The 18,579-nt window shown below is 47.7% G+C and overlaps 7 protein-coding genes and 1 non-coding gene across 11 annotated transcripts in view; 6 read left to right on the plus strand and 2 right to left on the minus strand.

The window, feature by feature from the left end:
- Positions 1 to 1,287: 1,287 nt before the first annotated feature.
- LOC120900030 (trithorax group protein osa-like) lies at positions 1,288 to 4,923 on the minus strand. The gene has a single exon (XM_040306517.1). The coding sequence runs from the start codon at positions 4,560 to 4,562 to the stop codon at positions 2,934 to 2,936; it is 1,629 nt and encodes a 542-aa protein (XP_040162451.1). The 5' UTR covers positions 4,563 to 4,923; the 3' UTR covers positions 1,288 to 2,933.
- A 33-nt stretch (positions 4,924 to 4,956) lies between these two features.
- LOC120900031 (general transcription factor 3C polypeptide 5) lies at positions 4,957 to 6,574 on the plus strand. Its single transcript, XM_040306518.1, has 2 exons — positions 4,957 to 5,178; positions 5,242 to 6,574. The coding sequence occupies exons 1-2, from the start codon at positions 5,047 to 5,049 to the stop codon at positions 6,505 to 6,507; spliced, it is 1,398 nt and encodes a 465-aa protein (XP_040162452.1). The 5' UTR covers positions 4,957 to 5,046; the 3' UTR covers positions 6,508 to 6,574.
- A 185-nt stretch (positions 6,575 to 6,759) lies between these two features.
- LOC120900033 (vesicle transport through interaction with t-SNAREs homolog 1A) lies at positions 6,760 to 8,066 on the plus strand. The gene is made up of 3 exons (XM_040306522.1): positions 6,760 to 6,955; positions 7,078 to 7,487; positions 7,559 to 8,066. The coding sequence occupies exons 1-3, from the start codon at positions 6,865 to 6,867 to the stop codon at positions 7,706 to 7,708; spliced, it is 651 nt and encodes a 216-aa protein (XP_040162456.1). The 5' UTR covers positions 6,760 to 6,864; the 3' UTR covers positions 7,709 to 8,066.
- A 79-nt stretch (positions 8,067 to 8,145) lies between these two features.
- Positions 8,146 to 9,932, plus strand: LOC120900032 (protein l(2)37Cc). 3 transcript variants are annotated; one of them, XM_040306519.1, is made up of 3 exons: positions 8,146 to 8,276; positions 8,506 to 8,616; positions 8,697 to 9,932. In XM_040306519.1, the coding sequence occupies exons 2-3, from the start codon at positions 8,529 to 8,531 to the stop codon at positions 9,425 to 9,427; spliced, it is 819 nt and encodes a 272-aa protein (XP_040162453.1). In that variant the 5' UTR covers positions 8,146 to 8,276; positions 8,506 to 8,528; the 3' UTR covers positions 9,428 to 9,932. The 3 variants fall into 3 exon arrangements, with proteins under 3 accessions (XP_040162453.1, XP_040162455.1, XP_040162454.1); XM_040306521.1 differs by having other exon boundaries at positions 8,196 to 8,262; XM_040306520.1 differs by having other exon boundaries at positions 8,213 to 8,322.
- A 98-nt stretch (positions 9,933 to 10,030) lies between these two features.
- On the minus strand, positions 10,031 to 11,805 carry LOC120900034 (60S ribosomal protein L34-like). Its single transcript, XM_040306524.1, has 3 exons — positions 11,697 to 11,805; positions 11,319 to 11,397; positions 10,031 to 10,537 (listed from the first exon to the last, which is right to left on the minus strand). The coding sequence occupies exons 2-3, from the start codon at positions 11,381 to 11,383 to the stop codon at positions 10,198 to 10,200; spliced, it is 405 nt and encodes a 134-aa protein (XP_040162458.1). The 5' UTR covers positions 11,384 to 11,397; positions 11,697 to 11,805; the 3' UTR covers positions 10,031 to 10,197.
- A 244-nt stretch (positions 11,806 to 12,049) lies between these two features.
- Positions 12,050 to 13,774, plus strand: LOC120899649 (ras-related protein Rab-30). Its single transcript, XM_040305725.1, has 2 exons — positions 12,050 to 12,402; positions 12,469 to 13,774. The coding sequence occupies exons 1-2, from the start codon at positions 12,220 to 12,222 to the stop codon at positions 12,916 to 12,918; spliced, it is 633 nt and encodes a 210-aa protein (XP_040161659.1). The 5' UTR covers positions 12,050 to 12,219; the 3' UTR covers positions 12,919 to 13,774.
- Positions 13,775 to 13,959: 185 nt separating this feature from the next.
- The window catches only part of LOC120899646 (bone morphogenetic protein receptor type-1B), a 124,145-nt gene continuing 119,525 nt past the window's right edge, over positions 13,960 to 18,579 (plus strand). For both annotated transcript variants that reach the window (XM_040305721.1, XM_040305722.1), the window contains exon 1: positions 13,960 to 14,133. In XM_040305721.1, the coding sequence (XP_040161655.1) occupies positions 14,064 to 14,133 (70 nt within the window). In that variant the 5' untranslated portion in view covers positions 13,960 to 14,063. The remainder of the gene's footprint in view (positions 14,134 to 18,579) is intronic.
- Positions 14,844 to 14,916, plus strand: Trnak-cuu. Its single transcript has one exon. It is a non-coding gene; the product is annotated as a tRNA-Lys (tRNA).

Consider the following 18,579-nt stretch of genomic DNA (forward strand, 5'->3'; position numbering starts at 1 on the left):
GATGGGCTCAGGATCTGTTCGAAGACCGATATGCGTTCGGAATGAGTTCAAGAAGAGGGTTGGGTTCAGGACCAGTTCCAAGACCAACATACATTCAAGAGCTATTCGAGGAATAGTATAACTGTGGGATCACTTCCATGATTAACACAGGATTGGGATCAGTTTCAGGACTGGTATGAGTTCAGGATCATTTCTAGGATCGGTTTTGATTCAGAATCTGTTCCCGGATTCCAATATGGGTTAAGGATTAGTTCCGGGAAGGGAACAGGTTTGGAATGAATATAAGATTGTGGTCAGTTTTAGTACTGGCATGGGTTCAGGATCGATTTTTAGGAGCGGGATGGGTTCAGGATTTGTTCCAATACCGATATGCGTTCGGATTAATTTTCAGCAGCGCAATGGTATCAGGATCATTTCCAGGACCGGCATAGATTCAGGAGCTCCAGGAATACTATCCTGAATCTGTGGGATCAGTTCCAATCAGCCACCTTCCCAAACTCGATTCGGGAGCGATCGTAGCGATTGTTAAAATGACATAAAATTGTGGTTTCCTTGGATGTTTTTTTAAACATTTTTTTCAATATTGTTCGCGTAACTGAGCAGGATACTCATGAAATAAAATGAAGCAATCGTTCTATCTAGGCAACTGCAACTATCGTTCCTCTGTGATCGAGTTTGGGAAAGTGGCTGAATATCGATATAGGATTGTGATCAGTTTCAGGACTTGTATAGGCTCAGGATCATGCCTAGGATCGGTTTGGAATCATGATCTATTCCAGGACTTATATGGGTTCAGGATCTGGTCCAGGATCGCTATGGGTTCAGGATTAATTTCAGGATCGATATGGATTAAGGAATAGTTCCAGGAAATGTATTGATTCAGAGTGCCTAATTCCTAAGGACTCGTACTCGTACGACTTAACAACATGCCCGTCATGGGTTCAATCCCCAAATAGACCGCGCCGCCATACGTAGAACTGACTATCCTGCTATGGGGGGGAATCAATTAGTCACTGAAAGCCAATTCCACAAGTGGGTACAGGCAGGCCTTGACCGACATCGATTGTTGAGCCAAAGAAGAAGAAGAAGAATTCTTAAGGAAATATACCCACGTGGTCCAAAACCTTTACAATAACACAAATAACAACAACAACAGTTTCAGAACCAGCAAGGTTCGGTTCCAGCTCCGTTATGGATTCGGGATCAGTTTCGAATCCAGTTTGAGCACACTTTCTTCGACAAGTTTCTTGTTTCTTTCAAACACACAAAACAAATTCAAGCAACTAATCTTTTTTTGGGTATTATTTTATTTTCGCATTCGCGGTGAATCAAAAGGTGCTGCTTAGTAAATAAAACTCTTTTGCTATGTCACTTCAAAATACTCAAATATGCAACTTGCTCCTGTTTCTGTAATTTTTCTTTTTAAACATACGTGCAAAAATCCTTACATCAATATGCTCAACTGTACTGTGACTTGCTAGCGCGAGTGCGGATGTGATGGGCGAGTGTGTTATGTTAATTATGGAAGCATTGCATTAAATCCGTTTTATAAAACCCAACTTCATAATAGCTATTATTTCGTCTTACATGATTAATGTTATGGTTAATGTACTCAGCAAAAAGGTTACATCTCAAATATTTCCCTTGTTTTTTTTTTTTGTTTTGTTCAACACCATACATTAAAGGTAGAATTCTACAAACTGCTTACCAGCATTTGGGCTGGGCTGCAAAAGGAAAATACAATTTGGTTTTACAAATCTACGACACTTTGGCGACACGGAGGTTGACAAAAGTACAAGATCGCGGCATTACATCTCTCTAATAAAGTATTGTTATCGGTTTCGCTTACGATCTACCATGGTGTAAAGATTGCTGACACTACGTAAGGTCGCCCCTCTTCCCTTTATTGGTACGCTTTTAAATGCTACATGCACATTAAGACACGACATTGCTAGTGAGAGAGACAAAATATATACTTATATCGCTCAGGTATAAAGTTTAGTGTAAAGAGATTCATCTTGGGAGGGTTTTTTGGTAGGGTAAATATATGTCATGGCTTTTCCGGTCCACGAAAGAGAATTTTCTCCAGATTTATACAAGAGACAGGTGGATGTTAGGTTGTAAAAGTAATGTTATGGCAACGTTATTAACGTCTCTGTAGAGAAAGACGATGCTAGAGAGCATGAAACAGTTCAATGAATAGTTATTAAATGGGTAGCATTGAATCAAGAAAATTACAACTGGGACATTCAACTATTTAAAGAGTCAGTTTCCAAAGTAAATAGCAATGATTCAACGCTCGTGCGACGTTTTTCAACAGAGGTCATATGTTTTGACAGCTGTGCTGTTGAAAAACATCTCTCAAGTGTTGAATAATGGTGTTAAGATTGGAAACTGATCCGGAAAAACAGTATAAAACTCTAAATCTGGTCAGAGGTTTGGTAGTTGGTTAATGCGCATCATGAAAATGGGAGCTGCCCTATCCTTACGTTGGTTCTAGTTGGTTTGCTTCTAGTAATATTTCCCTACTCCATTGTTTATTATACTGTTAACAAAAGACTTAAAATCCCTGCTTCAAAGCGCTTCAGATAATAAAAGCTGATAAAGTAACAAAATCACATATGGCAAGGAATTATATCAATTGGCTTTAATGCGCCGTGTAAGATGCATTATTGAAGTTGTGTTAACCTTCTTTAAATGGCTGTGATTTAGAACCACGTGGCATGCAGTGCTTTCTTTTTAAAACTCGCTTCAGGTATGCGTTTTTGAGGTGCTTGAGAATTATTTTTGTTTGAAATTGCTTTAGAAAAAATAAAATACTGGTGCTTTCGCTAGAAAATACTTTCCAAAAATATAGCCGATTTCGAATCGACAGTTAAAGGACTAGAAATTAGTTACAAACATAAATAACAAAAACAAGGCTCACTTCTTTTTTAAAAGCGTGCAATAAAAGACAAGATGACAGCACCAAGCGCCACCAACAGATTGAAGATTGGCGGCATGTTCGCACCGCTTGTAGTTTTAAACTGCGAAGCAACGGCCGGTGTAACCGTTTCCGGTTGCGCTGGAGGTGCAGCACCACTGTTCGGTGCCAGTGACAGTGGTGGATTGTCCGGATCGGCAATGAACTGTCCGGTTGCATCGTACCGCCCCGGCGTAAATATCTGCGACAGTGGATCATACAAACCGGACTGGAAGATGTTAGTCTCGGCGATGTAACGGCCCGGTGTGAAAATGCCCGTCGCTGGATCATACTCACCCGGCGGTACGTACTGCCCGGTGGCCGGATAGTACTGACCGGGCGGTGGGATGTACTGTTTCGCGTTCGGATCGACTGTGGTCGTTTCCATGGGGTCCGTTTGTACGGGAACGTTTGGAGCGTTTGCGTTCGCATTATCGCTGGAACCGGGCATTGGAGCTAGCGGGACGTTGGATGATCCATCGGCTGCACCACTTGCTGGGGGTGAATTCGGTACGGGAGCTGCAGCAGCAACACCGGGGGACGTTTGAACGGGTGCGGCTGCCATTGCCGGGGCAGCACCTTCCACCGGTGCAGCACCGGCCGCTGCTGGGACATTGTTAATGATGGTCACACCACCTCCACCCGGCCCTTCCCGATAGCGTCCACGATCCTCCGGACGGAGGGCGTTGTACAGTGCGGACCCAGCCGCTCCCGCCAACAGTCCCGTGCCAATGCCGGCAGCAATACCGCCCACTCCCAGACCCGAGCTCTGCGGTTTGTACGCACCTACTGGAATCGCTGCAATGGGGAATGATGGTTGCGGGGCGTAGTTGACCGGTGGGGCATAGCCGCCACCCTGGAACGTGCCATGCGGTGCGCCGAATCCAGCGCCCTGTGGATGATACCCACCAGCACCTCCGTATCCTCCCATTGGCTGTCCAAAGCTGCCCGGTTGGCCGAACCCGGGCTGTCCGTACGATCCCGGCTGTCCAAAACCGGGCTGTCCGGGTCGGAAGCCTTGATTGCCCGGACTGTACATCGGCGGGGGCTCGTTAAAGCGGGAGTTCATGTTGGGATTGTTTGCGGCCGAGTACGGTGGCGGCGGTCCGTGCGAGTAGGGCGGCGGAGGACCTCCCGGTGCGGCATGGGTCTGGTGAGTGTTGCTGTGCTGCTGCACCGGATATGGTGGCTTCCCAGCGTTCGACTGTACCGGATATGGAGGTTTGGCGGCGTTTGACTGTACCGGGTAGGGAGGCGGTTTGTTGACGGCCGGTTGAGCCACGGAACCAGCCGGTTTAGCCTGATTGTTCACGTTCCAGCCAATGTTGCGCTGGTTCGAGGTATCGATTGGAGCAGACGGTTTCGGGGCCGGTTTCGGGGCCGGTTTCGATTGGTAGTTGCTGTAGCTCAAGCTGCCCGGATTGCTGTAACTCGTCGAGCTGGGTTTCGAGACGCGCCCGGAAGAGGATGAGGATGAGGAGCTTTTACTGCGACTTTTTGTCTTGAGGGCGTCCGTGCCTGGCAGCATGGTGGACACGGCCAGCAATACGCTAAACGCGACTGCCTTTAGTCGCCTGTTTTCGTACCGTTTTTCCCACATGATTCTTCAAACGTACGTGCTTGCTGGAGGCAAAATGCTGTCCACAATGTATTGATCGTTTTAGTTTAATTGGATTCAAGGGCTAGAAAATTCTTCACTCGTGAGTCACTGGCAAACCACTTGAGAATCACACCACTAGCGCAAGCAAATCCAGATGATTGTCCGCAACGGATGGCTTGTTTACGTACGTACACTGTGTTGTTAATCAAGTTTTATTTCATTTCACTTTTCAAAAATGCAAAAATATTCCAAAGATGGTCCACAAATTTCAAACACTGTATAAATAATGTGCAAATTTCTATGTTTTGTTTTGTATATGCGCATTTCTGCATTTGCGCAAATGCTGTTTTTTCTCTTTCTTTTCTGCTGTTTTGCATGACATTTGCAGCAGCTGTCAAGCTGCTTGGGGCTGTCATTTAGGGCGGTGCAGAACAAACGTAAACAAACGCGCCGCTTTGTGGTGCTCCGGCAGAAGCACGAAAACATGGAATACAGTGCGAAAAATGCTTACCAGCATCAATTTCATCGCAATTTGGTGTGTGTCGTGTATCCGGGGATTGTGAAGAACCCCGACCGGATGATAGAAACGCTAGGAGGGATCCGAGAAATAAGTAATGTAAGTAAATGGGACGTCTTTCATTCGTTGGTCTTCTCCTTACCTCGTTCTTCTATTTTGCAGACTTTTGGGCAGGAAAAAAGACGCTTAGAGCTGCGCTTTCGTCCGGAGTGTATTTATTCCAAGCCAGCCTTTGGCGATGGCCGCCCAGCGACTGGGCTGCTGCTGAAAGTGGTCGTGCAGCGCCGCAAATCTCAACCGGACTATCGGGCGGTCAGCTCGGTGCAGATTGCCGGCTGCGTACGGCGCATCTTCAATTTCGATTCGCTGTGCGATTTTCAACAACTGCCCGCCTTTCGCATGCCCACGAGCGGGAAGGTAGAATGCGTGTACAGCGATATCGTGCCGAAGGGTGTCAATACCAAGAGCCCACTGGAAAAGCCAACAACCATTCCGTTTTTCCTGCCGCCCGTCTGCTTCAGTCGCACCGATTCAATCAACAGCTTTGTGCTGCGTGAACCGAAAACGCAGAAAATTTCCCCGATTGAGAGCACGTACCGGCGTCGGCGGCAGAAGTACGGCATCTATCATCCGTTTACGCTGACCGAGCCCGTGCCGGAGACGGCCAACGCACAGGCGCAGCACATGCTGACGTCGAAAATCATTTCCCCCGATGATGTGGAAAAGGTACGGGCCGCGTTCAAGGCACGCCCCATCTGGACCAAAAATGCGCTGGTCAACATCAACAGGCTCGTGATAAACAGTCAAACACTGGGGCTGATTTTACCGTCGGTCGCCTTCTACTATGTAAATGGGCCGTGGCGGGGAACCTGGGTCCGGTACGGGTACGATCCACGCAAGCACTTTGAGGCTCGGGTGTACCAGCTGCTGGACTTTCGCGTCCGCTCGATCGGTTCGTTGCACGAGTGTATCAAAATTAAGCGCCTATCGCTGACCAAGATCAACTATCGAACGGCAGAACCGACGGCGGCGGCGAAAGAGGACGAACAGAACTTTATCAACTGTACGTTCGACGAGGACACCATCCCGCCGTATCGCGTCATATTCTACCAGTACTGTGACATTCATCTGAAAAAGATACAGGAAATGCTGAAGAAGGTACCGTCGCCCAAGAGTGGTACGGTGTGCGATGAGCGCAATGGGTGGCTGCCGTACCGGTTCGACGATCAGTGTCGCAACATAATGATGGAGATTGTGCTGAACAACATCAGGCGGCTGCGGGAAGAGAACCCGGATGCGTGCAGCGCGATGGAATCGGTCGAGGAGGATGACGATGAGGGAGATGAGGGGGAGGTGTCCGGGTTCGAGGAGGATGACGAGGTGGAGACGGAAGGATTGTTGGATTCGTTGGATGATGTAACGGATTGAAATTATTTACTTACACATAATCTTAAGATTAAATTGTCATAATAAACTTTTATTTAACCTTTTAAAACAGTTTTACATTTTACACGTGACCATGGTGAGCATTTTGTACACTGAACAAAACATTTTTTACATAATTTTCTACATAAGTTCTTAATGTGGAGTGCATCATCCTTCCAACGGCTAGTTTGAATTGGGCTTGTCAAAAAAGCTGTCTTTCGAAGCAGCCCTGCGCCAAACGTCACTCGATTCGACACGAAAACATTGGAAAAGCAGCAACAACAAAAAAGTTGTAGTGCTTCGAGAAGAAAAAGGGAATATGGAAGGAGTCCTGCTGTTGTGAACGATTCATCCTCCCCGATGGAACTGATACAGGACTACGAGCAACAGTACGCCGTGCAGACGGCCGAAATTACCGCCCAGATTGGCCGAATCGCACACGCCAGTGGAGGTAGGCATTGGACAAGTCCGCTTATCAGCTAAAATATGGTTCGATGGTGACCGAGCTGATGTAAGCTGTGTGCGTGTGCGTACGTATTTATCTTCTTTCTTTTCCCTCCCGGGGCCCGTTAGCGGAACGCAACAAACTGATCTCGGACGTCGATCGGCAGCTGGAAGAATCGCAAGAGCTGCTGGAACAGATCGGGCTAGAGATACGCGACATTCCGCAGAACTCGCGGGCCGCTTACACCTCCCGGCTGAACTGCTACCAGGCGGAATGGAAACGGTTGCAGCAAGAGTTCAACAACGCGAAGGTGGCCCGGTCGAAGGCCGGGTACGACTCGTCGGTGGATGATTTCGACGAGATCGGCATACAGGAGGACCAGAAACGGCGGCTGCTGGACAATACGGAGCGGATGGAGCGCACCAGCAACTATCTGAACGATGCGTACCGCATTTCGGTCGAGACGGAGCAGATCGGTACGCAGGTGCTTGCGGACCTTAGCCAGCAGCGTGAAACCATTCAACGGTCACGGGGAAGGGTAAGTGAATGGCGGCGCATTGGTTAGTGTGAACTTGTTTCTAATGAATTCCTTTTTTTGCGCATTCACAGCTACGCGAGACGGATGCTGATTTGAGCCGCTCGTCCCGAATCCTCAACTCGATGATAATGCGCGCAATGCGCGAGAAGTTCATACTGGTCGTTGTGGTCGTTGCTATATTTCTGGTCCTTATCTTAAGTATTTATTTCTCGATATCGTAATCAGTATCTGGGCTGAATGGTGTTCCGATGATTCACCTTTCGACGTCGATCGGTGCGAGATTAGGTTCGTGTTCCGGATTGAGTTGGGGGACGTATTATTAGGTAGGGTAATGATTTTATTTCAATTGTTGGTTTTATGTTTGTGATACTTGATTCCCCGCGGCTTCTTTTCCACCCTTCGAAAAGCTACCGTATGTATTGTGAAGATTTTGTTTACGTTCGTTTCAGCTATAGCTCAGTTTTAACTAAATCATCACCAAACTCGTACCACGGTTGCAAACAGTGCAAACTGCACGCGCTAAACTAATGCAAAGTTTATGTATATGTACAATAAAAACCATTCCAATTTGAAGGAAAAGTAAAGTGTAAAATAATTTTAGAAAATAAGAAAGATAAATTTCGAATTTTAAGATAGGTAGTTCTGGCAACACTGCTCTCTTCGCTCGCTGGTGCAAACGTCAGCTGGCAGCACGGTCGAGATTGACAGATTGATTACCATTCTAGAACTGCGACACAGTGTTTCACGTTGTGCATTACGCAAAGTTTATCTACCGGTAAAGTGTGCAAAGTACGTTGATTTTATCCTTCTTTTCGATATTCTGAACGTCCTAGAGGTAGTTGTTCCCATAAGGATGCAGGGTTAAAGCTGTAAAGACAGAAAAACATCCAAACAAAGCGTTCCCGGGTGCTGCTTCCGAGCAGGGACATCTAACCTCATTTGCTAAATATGATGCAATTGTTGTTTTTAATGTGTTCAAGAGTCTAATTTGCATCTCCATCGTTCCTCTCGTTTGCAGATATCGCCAAAACCAACCCAGCAATGGCAACGCAGTTCCTGAATCGTATCGGTCAGCTCGGTCTAGGAGTGGCCGTCATCGGCGGTGTTGTAAACTCGGCGTTATATAACGGTAAGCGACACGGGAGGCCGCTTGTTTTGTAGCCGGCACCACCATCTCACCCTCTAACCTCTGTATTCTTCTGCTTACAGTTGACGGTGGCCATCGGGCGGTCATTTTCGATCGATTCAGCGGCGTCAAGCAGCAGGTGACCGGCGAGGGCACACACTTCTTCGTGCCGTGGGTGCAGCGGCCGATCATTTTCGATATTCGGTCGCAGCCGCGCAACGTACCGGTCATTACCGGTAGTAAGGATCTGCAGAACGTCAACATCACGCTCCGTATTCTGTTCCGCCCGGTGCCGGACCAGCTGCCAAAGATCTACACCATCCTCGGGCAGGATTACGACGAGCGGGTGCTCCCCTCCATCACGACTGAAGTGCTGAAGGCGGTCGTGGCCCAGTTCGATGCGGGCGAGCTGATCACGCAGCGTGAGATGGTGTCGCAGAAGGTGTCGGACGATCTGACGGAGCGTGCCGCCCAGTTCGGCGTGATACTGGACGACATCTCCATTACGCATCTCACGTTCGGCAAGGAGTTTACGCAGGCCGTCGAAATGAAGCAGGTCGCGCAGCAGGAAGCCGAGAAGGCCCGCTTCATGGTGGAGAAGGCGGAGCAGATGAAGCAGGCGGCCATCATTACGGCCGAGGGTGACGCACAGGCCGCCCAGATGTTGGCCCGTTCGCTCAAAGAGTCCGGCGATGGTTTGATCGAGCTGCGACGTATTGAGGCGGCCGAGGATATCGCTTACCAGATGAGCCGGTCGCGTGGCGTCAGCTATCTGCCGGCCGGACAGCAGACGCTGCTCAGTCTGCCACAGTAAGGGGGGTGGGATGGGAGAGGGCAGAGGAGGTTGTCCCCAGCTCGCAAGCTTACAACTTTAAAATAACGACGTTGTGTGTCGGGAGAGAATTTGGTTTAAGTCGAAATGCTGTTTTGCTGTCCACCACCAGATTATGTTGAGCTACGTAAATGCCAATTAGCGGGGCGGACTAATACTAGTTACGAGAGGATCGAGTTGTTTTATTGAAGGTACCTCTCCTTCGCTGCCGCGACTAAACGGTCAACAACCCCCTCTTAAATGCATTAGGATCGTTCATGGGAAATGCATTTTGGTGGACGTTGGAAGCATTTGCGCACGTGCGGTTCTTCAGCCCGGTGGTGTTTATAATAGGAATAGCGTTAGAAAGGTAATTTCGGGGGTAGAGGATACCGTCTCACCAGGGTGGATATGAATCCTTAGCACCGCATGAAAGCATTGGTGTAAACAGTGCATTTAAGAGAAAAAAAATGGCGAGGAAGATTAAATCATTATTAAATACCTCAAATCCTGTATTTTGTTATTTGTACATAGAAAGAACATGAATTACTTCTTTTCTAACTTAATTTCGGATTAAACATGAATAAGAAAGCCAACAACTCCACGTAAGTTCCGTATCAATCTTCCGCTTTTGTTTGTATTTTCCTTTCAGAGTGGATTCTTAACGTTTATACACACACACACCCTTCTCCTCTACATTCTCCGCGTGTGCGCGGGCATTCTCAGAGACCCTGAGGACACCACCACCACCACCATCACCATCAATCTCGAGCTTACTTCGATTTGCTGGCACCGGCCTTGGTGGTCTTGGTGGTCTTCGGGGCCTTGACCGGTTTGCCGACCGGCTTGGCCTGCTGCTGAGCGCGCAGCACCTTCACGACCTTCTGCTCGTCGATCAGGAATGCACGGATGATGCGCTCACGCAGACAGTGGTGGCACAGGACACCACCGAACGTACGGGTGACGGTCTTCAGGCGGCGGCTCATACGCGGGCGCTCGCACGGCCGGGAGGGCTTGATGCCGTTCAGCTCCTTCTTGCACTGGCCGCATTTCGGGAGGGTACGGCGTTTCTTCACGTACTGGTAAACCAGACGGCCACCTGGTGTGCGAACACTGTGGAGAAAGCGGGCAGACGATTACAAATTGTACTGATGATGAAAAACTGTGCTAAGAAAGAACCATTCCATCCCGTTGAGCGACTCATGTATTCGCGTAAAGAAGTATCCTGCTCCATTGTTCATTTCGAACCAGGATAGGCAAACAACGAACCATACCGATTGCTCTGGCACAAATAGTGAGCATCGAAACACTAGACGAGCGAGCCGATGGTAGCAAACATTGTGCGACTGTCCCCGAAAAGGTTTCCACATTCATCGAGCGACCAATGTATTCCTCGTAAAGGAAGTATCCTGTTCCATTTTGTCCATTCAGAATCAGGATAGGCAAATGAGGAACAAAACCTATTTCTCTGGCACAAATAGTGAGCATCGAAACACTTGCCGAGCGAGCCGATGGTAGCAAACATTGTGCGGAAGTAGTAGGCCACGGTACTAATTTAAACGCTCTTTCGATTTAAATGGTAGCACTGGAGTTGGAACGATTGTATGCTTCCGGGAAAGTACCCAGCACTATGATCCCTTTTCACGTGGGAGTGCAGGATAGGCAAAGGAAGAACACACTTTTCTCTCTAGCACCAACAGGCAGCACCGGGACACCATGAAGCGTGTGAACCGTTGACGAAAAGCCATGGAGTGCGGAATCTTCATGCGGTTCCAGGAACCGATAGTACGTCTAGCTCGCAGTCAACGATGGAATGGGTTCTTTCTGTTACACACACTCTGTCCCTCGGTGTGGTGCGGAGGGAACCCGCTTTCATACTGCATTCGATACGTACATACGGCGTTTGTTAGACTTGGTGTTGTACGACAAGCGTCGTCGAAGCGTCAGTCGCTGGACCATTTTGGCGAATTAATCTACAAAGAAAATGGAAGAACAAACGCAATTAACCCTCAATTCGATGGTAGGTAGAGAAATCTAAAAGGAGAAAAAGCATTTTGACAGCTTCCATACAACTCCGGCACCGAGCGCTTCCGACACACCACCGGTGTACGACGGTCGGAACCAAACCAATGCTCGTAGAAGGCGTTTCACGCGCTGGAAATGCCCTTTTCATTTTTCACAGTCAGGTAAAAACTTTCACCAATCCACTGAGCGATGGTTTGTTGTTGGATTCGGCCGCAAAATGCTTGCAATTGTTGAAAATAACACGCACCCTCACGAAATGTGTCCACCAGCAAGCACGTAAACCGGAAAAAGGGGAAAACAAGAGTGTCAACAATGACAACACGATGACACACTGCCGGAAATACGCGAACGCTTGCTGCGGGCTGTCAAAACTGTGGACAATGACAGGTGTGCGTTTTTGGTAAGGTTTGTTTGGAAATAATAAAACAAAAAACTCGTTTGACGCTTGATTTTTATATTTTATTTAAATCACGATTTTTGTCATAATTTCAGCTAATTTTGAATCATTATTTGGAACACGTTACGAATGGTTAACTAGCGAACTCTACGCTCTAAACAGGCCCTTTGTTGACGAGCTGTCATTGCGTTCCGATCAAAATAAAGTCCTGTCAAAGCTAGTTAATTAAATCAGTGCAAAAAGAACGGCGAAGAAAAAAGGGAAACAGAAAAGTTCCTCACCATCTGTGGTTGTCCGTGTGTGTGTTTTTGGTTTTAGCCGGAAAATCAAACCCCCGGTCAGCGCTCCACTGTGCTCTCCCGCAAGGGGGGAAATGATGGCTTCGGTGCGCATACCGGAGCAAAAGATCATCCTGTGCGGCGAGTATGGCGTTGGGAAGAGCTCAATATTCCGTCGGTTCGCGACGAACAACTTCGTTACTGCGGCCGACCGGAAGTCTACCCTAGGGCTGGACCACTACGGCCGAACGTTCACCGTGGGAGACAAAGAAATTAAGGTATGTGAGTGGAGGTGGCTCATGTGTCACCAGGCCGTAACCTGATCGCCTTTGTCTTTGTTTTAGCTACAACTGTGGGACACGGGCGGCATGGAGCGGGTTGCCTCGGTTACCTCGAGCTACTACAAGTTCGCCGAGGCGGCCATCCTGGTGTTTGCGCTGGACAACGAATCCTCCTTTCACGCCCTGTCGCAGCACATGCTGGACGTGGTGACGTACGCGGAGAATGCCAAAATTTTTCTCGTAGGCAATAAGGTAGACCTAGAATCGAGCAGCACCGATCCGCCGGTGACGGACGCGGACATGGAGTCGTTCTGCGAGCAGTGCCACAGTCTGATCAGCGCCACGTACAAAACGTCCTGCAAGACGGGCGACGGGCTGGAGGAGATGTTCCGCGACATTGCCGGCACGTTGGTGGAATCGAACCGATCGCGGCTGGAGCTGCAGGCGCTGGAAAGCCACGGCTTCAAGATACATCCACCAGACGAGGTGAACGATCCGAGCTGCCTGTGCTAGCTGCTGGCTGACTCGTATCTAGGAACTGTGGTTGTTTGCTTTTTTCGAGCGCTGCTCTCACGCAGCAGGGAAGCAGGGGCGGTTGAAGGGGTTATCTGTTTAACGATAAACACAACCCCCCACCCAATGGCATAGTTTTGCTTCTAGCGTGTTTTCTTCAGCCAATCCCCAATCAAATTCATGCAACGGAGCCGTCCGTGCGAAATGAGCCATCAAAATAGCATTTATTTGACAAGGAAAAGCCCGCCGCTTTGAATGTGTGAAGGGGTTTGCATTCCTCTTGCCAAAAAAAAAAATCGCCAACTGCTCTACAAAACAACAAAAATAGAAAACCCCTACAACTGCAAGAAAGTGCCATCGATAACACGTTCCAGATTTACTCGAACGTTCCAGAGGAAGCGGCGTTGGATTGGAACAAAAAACAAGGAAGCGGAAAATGTAATCAAAATCTAATTTATAACCATCATTCATCTATAATTACTTCTTACAATCCTTGCTCTAACAATCATGCGCTGCTAACAGGGGGACACGGACACGCGATAGTTTAAGCAAATTTGTATCGATTTGCAGACAGGGAGGCTTCTACCACATCTAATTAGAGCTAGTTATCGTAGCTTTCGTTGTGTTTTTTTCCTCGATGTAGAACCATGTATTTATCACATCCACATGCATCTGCCTAGGGCTTAGGATATATAGAATCGGAGTCACACGCGCACGACACGAAAAGCCGAGCCAGGAAGTGCCGGGCCGCGAAGCGAAACGAACCGTGTCTGCGGGCCTCCATTTGGTCGTCGTATTCAGTGTGTGAGTGACAGGGAAGAAGCTTTTTTGAATAAACTATTGATTGAATAACAAATCTTGCTTAATTTAATTAATTGTGCCGGCGACAAGTACGCTCGTTTGCAACTCGTATTGTTTGAATAAACAGGCGCCGCACTTGATCGGTTGATATCACAACACAAACACACACACGCAGCAAAAAACATCGCCGCCCCATTCGCTCTCTGCGATCGATTGACACAAAGCGCACGAAACGTCAAAGCAAGCGCTGGAAAAACAACGAAACATCGCACCGCAGCTACACAACAGTGATCGCAGGGGGACTGTTTTTGACGCGAAGCTGATCGTGAAAAGCTGACGAAAACATGAGTGTTTGTGAGTGTTTCGTGCTGTTGTTGCTGTTTTCCGGTGGGATTTTAGCGGCCAGCGATCAAGGTAAGTGGGTGCAATTGTTATTCCCCGCTGTTTCCATGCAGAGCAGTGTCAATCCGCGCGAATATCCTATCCATCCGTCCGACGGGCGGTGATCCCGACATTGTGGCTCCAGTCTGTGGAATCTCGCGCACAGCATCCGTCCGGGCGTGTGCGTGAGCGAGACCGCACGATTACCGTGTCGACCCACCGATCGAAAGGGGTTTGTTTGTGATGAAGTTTGTTGTTTTGTTTTTTTTTTTGTTGGAATGGCTGCAAGTGCATGTGATGTTTTCTAATGATAGTGATGCAACAGCGTACGATTTGCTGGATGTGCAGCTGGGAGGAAGGGATTACTTTTGGGATGGATGTGAAAAGATAAGCGATCGCAGCAGGATTCGAAACAGGTTGGCTGGTGGAAAGATTGAGCAAGCAAAAACGGTGCGCGCTCGCCCAAGCATGCTTGGATGCTGCAAAGTAAGAGCAAGAGAGAGAGACAGCTATAATAGTGTGATCTGTTTCGTGCGGAGTGTGCGCAATCGAAGTGGTCCTGCCATGATCATGCTGGCGGAGATTAATCCGGGAGGGTTTGCGGTGGGAAAGGGAGCGATGTTTGTTGACAAAAGGAACCAGGAACGGATCGAGTGTGTGCGTGACCGCGAGGGAGCACGGGCAACATTAGAAAGGGCGTTTGCTGTTGATCTGGTTGAAGGTCGAAGCGGAGAGAGCAACCGGCCCGGCTAGCTCAGTCGGTAGAGCATGAGACTCTTAATCTCAGGGTCGTGGGTTCGAGCCCCACGTTGGGCGCTGCAGAAATCTTTTTTAAATTAATTAGAGGAGTGGTTGAGGTATTTCTCGCATGCCTTGATATTGTGAGAAGTGTGTAGCTGTCATCGATCACGTTTAAATGATCATCACCAACAGGTAATTGAATAGAAGACGATCATGATCCATATTTCGCTTTCCCACGGGATGGAATGGCATACTGTGTCCCCTTGAAGTTGGAATTTTCACACAGCGTTTTCCAAGTGAGGAAATCAGAGGAAAAACGCTTTCCGTGTGGCTCTCTCACTGGGGGAAAATATATACCAGTACCTGTCACACCATATTGCAAGCACTTCCCGCTGATCATACTGACATCCCGTCTTGCCTTGTTACGTCTAAAGGAAATGTCGAATGCTGGTCGCGATAAGGCAAAAACACGTCGATCCCATCACTTCCTACCCCTTGCGGCTCCTGCGTACGTTGCGTATTTTTGCGCCATGAACTGATTCACACGATCCTGTTCTTGGACGCGCATCGATCGATCGGATCGAAGAGTGGCAACTTGTCGTAGGGAAAGAAAAGTCAATCCCAAAGGAGAGGGGGTTGCACATTATTTGTAATCATGCTGCGTACGTGAAAGCAATATGTTCCATTTTCGGATGTGTGGGGGAGCAGGCTAACGGGGAGATGGGGGTTGATGTTGTTTTCGGCAAACGATCGCTTTCCATGTTGGTAGTGTTCATTATGCGAACATAGAAGGTAGCGTAGCCACCCGCTATGCTTTACATTTGAAACAAAATGACAATCTAAGGGTATTTGTAAGTAATAATGTTGAGCAATTGCTAAAGGACAACTGGTTTTATCGGATTCTTATGTTATGGATTCGGTATGTACTTATTTCATTCTAATTTGGCGCAACAAAGGGCAGTGGGTAGTACTTCAGGTGCCTTTATTATTGGTTGTACGAATATACTATCCAATACCACTATCTTATGTAGGGTGGCCCCGTGGTACAGTCGTCAACTTACACGATTTTACAACTTGCCCGTCATGGGTTCAAATCAGGAATGGACCGTCCTTCCGTATCAAGGACTTGACTTTTATCTGGCTTTTCGTGTGGTGGTGGTACTACTTGAATAAGTCTCGAAAAGCCTGTATAGGCCAGGCCAGGCCCAGGCCCGGGCATATCCGCGTGGGTAGTTATGCCATCTAGAAGAATAGTGTAGTATATATCCCAAGTCTTTTGAGGGCTTGGTTCTCATACCGGGTTTGAAACTATGATGTGACCCTTCTACGAGAGCATTTTGGAATGTCCTTTTAATGGTTAATATACATGATACTCTTCTGACTTCCGATACAATACTCATGAAACTGCAACGATATTTTGATTCATATTCTGAACAGTTTCGAGCTCATGTTTCAAATCCGTACGTTTTGATTCATATTCCGGACAGCCTCAAAATTTCATTTATAATATTTATACTAACACACAAACTACAACTTGTTTGGTTTTAACTTATATTTACGTCCGGACAACAAATTCTGAGGGCCATTATCCTCCTGGATCGACAGGACGACGGTCTTACTGACAATGGGGTTTGGCATGCATGCGGCTTTCTTCTTGTACCGAAGTACTGCTGCGCGATTCGAAAATCTTTCCTGTACGGCCAATAAGGCATTGGGCACATCTATGTTCAAAATTAGTTGTTTTACTATTATCACTAAATCTTTGATCTTGTTATTATCAATGTCAAAAACGTATATTTATGCAATTAATCACAGTTTGGATGAAATTCATAGCACAATTTGATAAAACACTGTTATTTTCACGTTTATTACCACTTCCGCAATATATTCCGATATATTTCTATGCATTTGGACACGATTATTGGGAATTATCGAATAAATAACACTGGCGTGGGTTTGAAGCAAAACTACTAAGAAAGCCCCTGGTGGCGACAGAAAATATTTATTTACTGCGGCATCAGGTCCTACTAGGGGTCAGACACATTTTTAATATATTCTAGCACATCATGGCCATTATCCAAAATTTAAAAGCGGTATGGCCAGGGGCTAGATATGAAGCAATTCAACAAAAACATGCCGAATATCCGGAATTTGAAGCTGTCCGTAATTTGAAGTATAACGGTATTGCTTTCTTTAGGAAATATCATCTTCAATAACCATTCCAGCATCCATCCCGAAAAAAGATCTACAGTAAAATCTGAGCACGAGAAAACCGTTTGCGTTCCATCCCCCATCACTGTTTGATATTCCCGTTTACGGATGGTCCAAAGACGCGAGACGGTTGGGCAAACACTCTGCCATCTCTCAGTGTGTATAAAAGCGCGTATTTATGCAACCCCCCGAAGTGTTTGCTTGCAATTCAAATGATTGTAAATATTTATCAGCGGTGTACTGATGCTGATGCAAGTACGCATATCGTCGTCTCCCATCCGATTGGGAGAGGATGCGCACACCGACACGAACACGATCCCCAGCCCTACTTCTTCATTCCCACCACTTCCTCGCGGTGCCTTTATTTCCCTCGTGGACCCGGTCGACGAGGCCAATGTGTCATACGAATATTGACACATCTTCTCCAAGCCGCTGCGTTGAATCTGCGTCCCCGGGTGAATTGCCCCTTTTCTGTCGATTGGACTTTAAAATGAGAAAAAAAGGAGCGCTTGTGTGTGTGTGCGTTTGTCGCTTCCTGGGCGAAGGTAATTTCTTATTGATTTTTCATCTCGATTTGGAATTCACATTTACCTTGCTTTCGCTTCTCCTGCACCCTCCCCCTGGAACCCGTATATCATTAACAGCATTATGGGAAAATGTTTCCAAGGTTTTGGACGGCCGGCCTCACCGCTATGGCGGGGCAGCAAAACGGGTTGGATGGACGCGTACAAAACCGGGACGGAAGAAGCAACATACCATACTGACCGGTGGTGTGTATGAATGCTGTTGCTTCTGTTGCTGCTGCTGCTGTTGCTGCCATCTCCCCGCTTGGGAGCTGTGATTCCTGTTCTTGTGTGTTGCTCCGATCGATCACCCTTTTGAAGCGGCGAGTCTGGGTCAGGTTTTCGGTTTGGATGCTTCCCATCGCGCTTCCCTCTGCGCGGGGACATAAATTATCGCAATTGTTCGTTTTAAGTTCCCTTCCTTCCCCTTCCCGTCGGCTTGCGGACCATCGGAACGTGATATCGGAACGGTGCGTTTCCCTTAAAAGGAGCCACGGGGTTCGACGGGATCCCTGTGTTGTACACCGTTGTGTACGGAGTGCGCACAATTCGAAGGGCAATTTGATTTCTCGCCAAGTGACAAACGTCCCTCTGGCTGATGGACGTGATCGAATGGCATTGACCGGTAACATCCCCATACGGTCCCAATGGCCCTGGCCCCGGTCCTTTCCTTTTATCGCAGAGGTCCGGTGGAGGTAATTTTTCTCGCCCCAACGAGGAATAATTTTCCACGAACGCTTACGCGTTGCCTTGCCCCGGTTGTGTTGTAAACAGCACGAGAGAGAATGCTGTGGCGACAAGGAAACTGCTCACAGCTGCTGAAACTGGGCACAGCACAGCACAGGGTCGAACGGTGCGTGAGAAAACGAACGGGAAAATGTACTCCATCCACTCCACACATGTGGAAATGAAGGTTCGGGTTTTTGTGCTTTTCCTCCTTTTTTTTCGCTGTCACTGCACTTCA

Source organism: Anopheles arabiensis, chromosome 3 (assembly GCF_016920715.1).
Source record: "Anopheles arabiensis isolate DONGOLA chromosome 3, AaraD3, whole genome shotgun sequence".
NCBI lineage: Eukaryota > Metazoa > Arthropoda > Insecta > Diptera > Culicidae > Anopheles > Anopheles arabiensis.

Coding starts and splice junctions, on each gene's coding strand:
- LOC120900030 (XM_040306517.1), bottom strand. CDS start 4,562: ATGTGGGAAAAACGGTACGAAAACAGGCGACTAAAGGCAGTCGCGTTT.
- LOC120899649 (XM_040305725.1), top strand. CDS start 12,220: ATGATGGCTTCGGTGCGCATACCGGAGCAAAAGATCATCCTGTGCGGC. Junction 12,403..12,468: donor TGGGAGACAAAGAAATTAAG/GTATGTGAGTGG, acceptor TCTTTGTTTTAG/CTACAACTGTGGGACACGGG.
- LOC120900031 (XM_040306518.1), top strand. CDS start 5,047: ATGGAATACAGTGCGAAAAATGCTTACCAGCATCAATTTCATCGCAAT. Junction 5,179..5,241: donor GGATCCGAGAAATAAGTAAT/GTAAGTAAATGG, acceptor TCTATTTTGCAG/ACTTTTGGGCAGGAAAAAAG.
- LOC120900033 (XM_040306522.1), top strand. CDS start 6,865: ATGGAACTGATACAGGACTACGAGCAACAGTACGCCGTGCAGACGGCC. Junction 6,956..7,077: donor AATCGCACACGCCAGTGGAG/GTAGGCATTGGA, acceptor GGGGCCCGTTAG/CGGAACGCAACAAACTGATC. Junction 7,488..7,558: donor TTCAACGGTCACGGGGAAGG/GTAAGTGAATGG, acceptor GCGCATTCACAG/CTACGCGAGACGGATGCTGA.
- LOC120900034 (XM_040306524.1), bottom strand. CDS start 11,383: ATGGTCCAGCGACTGACGCTTCGACGACGCTTGTCGTACAACACCAAG. Junction 10,538..11,318: donor AAGTCTAACAAACGCCGTAT/GTACGTATCGAA, acceptor CTTTCTCCACAG/TGTTCGCACACCAGGTGGCC.
- LOC120900032 (XM_040306519.1), top strand. CDS start 8,529: ATGGCAACGCAGTTCCTGAATCGTATCGGTCAGCTCGGTCTAGGAGTG. Junction 8,617..8,696: donor AAACTCGGCGTTATATAACG/GTAAGCGACACG, acceptor TTCTGCTTACAG/TTGACGGTGGCCATCGGGCG.